Source organism: Echinococcus granulosus (genome assembly GCF_000524195.1).
Source record: "Echinococcus granulosus chromosome Unknown EG_S00664, whole genome shotgun sequence".
In the NCBI taxonomy this organism is placed as follows: Eukaryota; Metazoa; Platyhelminthes; class Cestoda; order Cyclophyllidea; family Taeniidae; genus Echinococcus; species Echinococcus granulosus.
This window is the reverse complement of record NW_020171040.1, coordinates 1-1,425: the sequence shown is the minus strand read 5'-3', so window position 1 is coordinate 1,425 and position 1,425 is coordinate 1. Positions and strand designations below refer to the sequence as shown.

The following is a 1,425-nucleotide window of genomic DNA, read 5'->3' as shown; positions in this document are numbered from 1 at the left end:
GGTCCGATACACTAATCCACAGATGCATTGTTCATATTTAAACCATTGGTATCCGGAAGGGTATCTGCCTATCCTACCTTGTAGTAGCGCAATTTAAAATAAAGATCTTTTAAAAAAAACTGACTAACGCAAAAACGGTAGGCAGATAGGTTAAAATCATGTAAACACATACCTAAGTGAAAAGTAGAATGAGAGGGAGATAAGTATCAAGTTTTTTTTGTTCCAAGTAGATATAAGACCAGCGCCTAGGGCTAATGCACCTAAAATGCAGAGGTTAAAATGCTCAAACAGTGCGTTAAAAATGTTTTTATTTGAATTTGACAACACAAAAGTACATAAGCATTTGAGCATAACACCTATGGCTTTTTGCTGTCGCATTATTATTTGCCTTACAAACATTACTAAAATACAATTGTTTCTTTACTGCTGTTTTGTTCTTTCCTGTGCTTCTCTGAATATATATTTTCCGTTGTTTGACTAAACAAACAAGTCATTCTCACATAACTTTGCGCACTGGACGAAGTTGCGCTTCGGTAATCATGTTTTGACTTGTAGTGTGCAGCAAGGGTCTTTTTATCAAACTCGGTATGTGAAGGACGCAGGCGATTAGCAAGAATTGATCGTGTTACTGGCCATCTCAATTTCACCTTGATAGTCTGCATATAAGGAATTGGGCGCTTCTCCGAGTTAAAAGTCGTGTTCTGCATTTGACGAATATGTCTGTGTTGAACGTGGCGAATAACCGAATGTGATCATTTGTCATGAGTTTTCATTCGTTGCATTCGACTTTCCTTTGTTAGGAGTTGGATATGTTGGCAACTTTGCTAAATGTGTCTTCATTACTTGGACTTGTCGGAGAACAGAATCGCCTGACTTTCGTAGAACCTTTGGAAAGGGGGAATGTAGAACGTCTGTCCATACCAGGTAATTGCCGGTATGTCGTGTCAAATAATATTGATGCGTAGATATGGTTTTGAGTGATGAGAGATGCGTAATCGACCTCCCTATTATTATATATAGACAATCACAAACGAATGCCTGATTTGGCATCACCTCACTCGCCGTCTTCATAGGTATCACGTTGGGCATGTTGGTGACAATATTTTCATCTTTAAAGACGAAAAGGTAATTTGCGGAGAATGAAGGAGGCGGTGGAAAGAGCCCGATAACCTGCATGCTGATGCTCATTGGATCTCCAGCTAGGGCTTCCTCTACCAAGAGTGCTCTGCGGTTAGTCGCTGAGACTGCACACGTGACCGTCTGAGACTGGGCTTGTATTTTCTATCCCTCGACAAGTATTCATAAACATTCTAGACAGTTCATAGTAGTTTAAAAATGACAGCATTACTGTTCAACGCTTTGTTAGACCCATTTTGTTTCCGTATGCTCTGTTGTTTTTCGCTGCTTGCTCACTGCAGTTTGTCT

General features: G+C 39.9%; 1 protein-coding gene across 1 annotated transcript; it reads right to left on the bottom strand. All coding sequences in view use genetic code 11, as the record gives it.

Moving 5' to 3' along the window:
• Window positions 1-606: 606 nt before the first annotated feature.
• EGR_11267 (hypothetical protein) lies at window positions 607-1,188 on the bottom strand (the record flags this gene model as incomplete). The annotated part of the gene is made up of 2 exons (XM_024500510.1): window positions 607-656; window positions 1,059-1,188. The coding sequence occupies 2 exons, from the start codon at window positions 1,186-1,188 to the stop codon at window positions 607-609; spliced, it is 180 nt and encodes a 59-aa protein (XP_024345076.1).
• Between the last annotated feature and the right edge of the window lie 237 nt (window positions 1,189-1,425).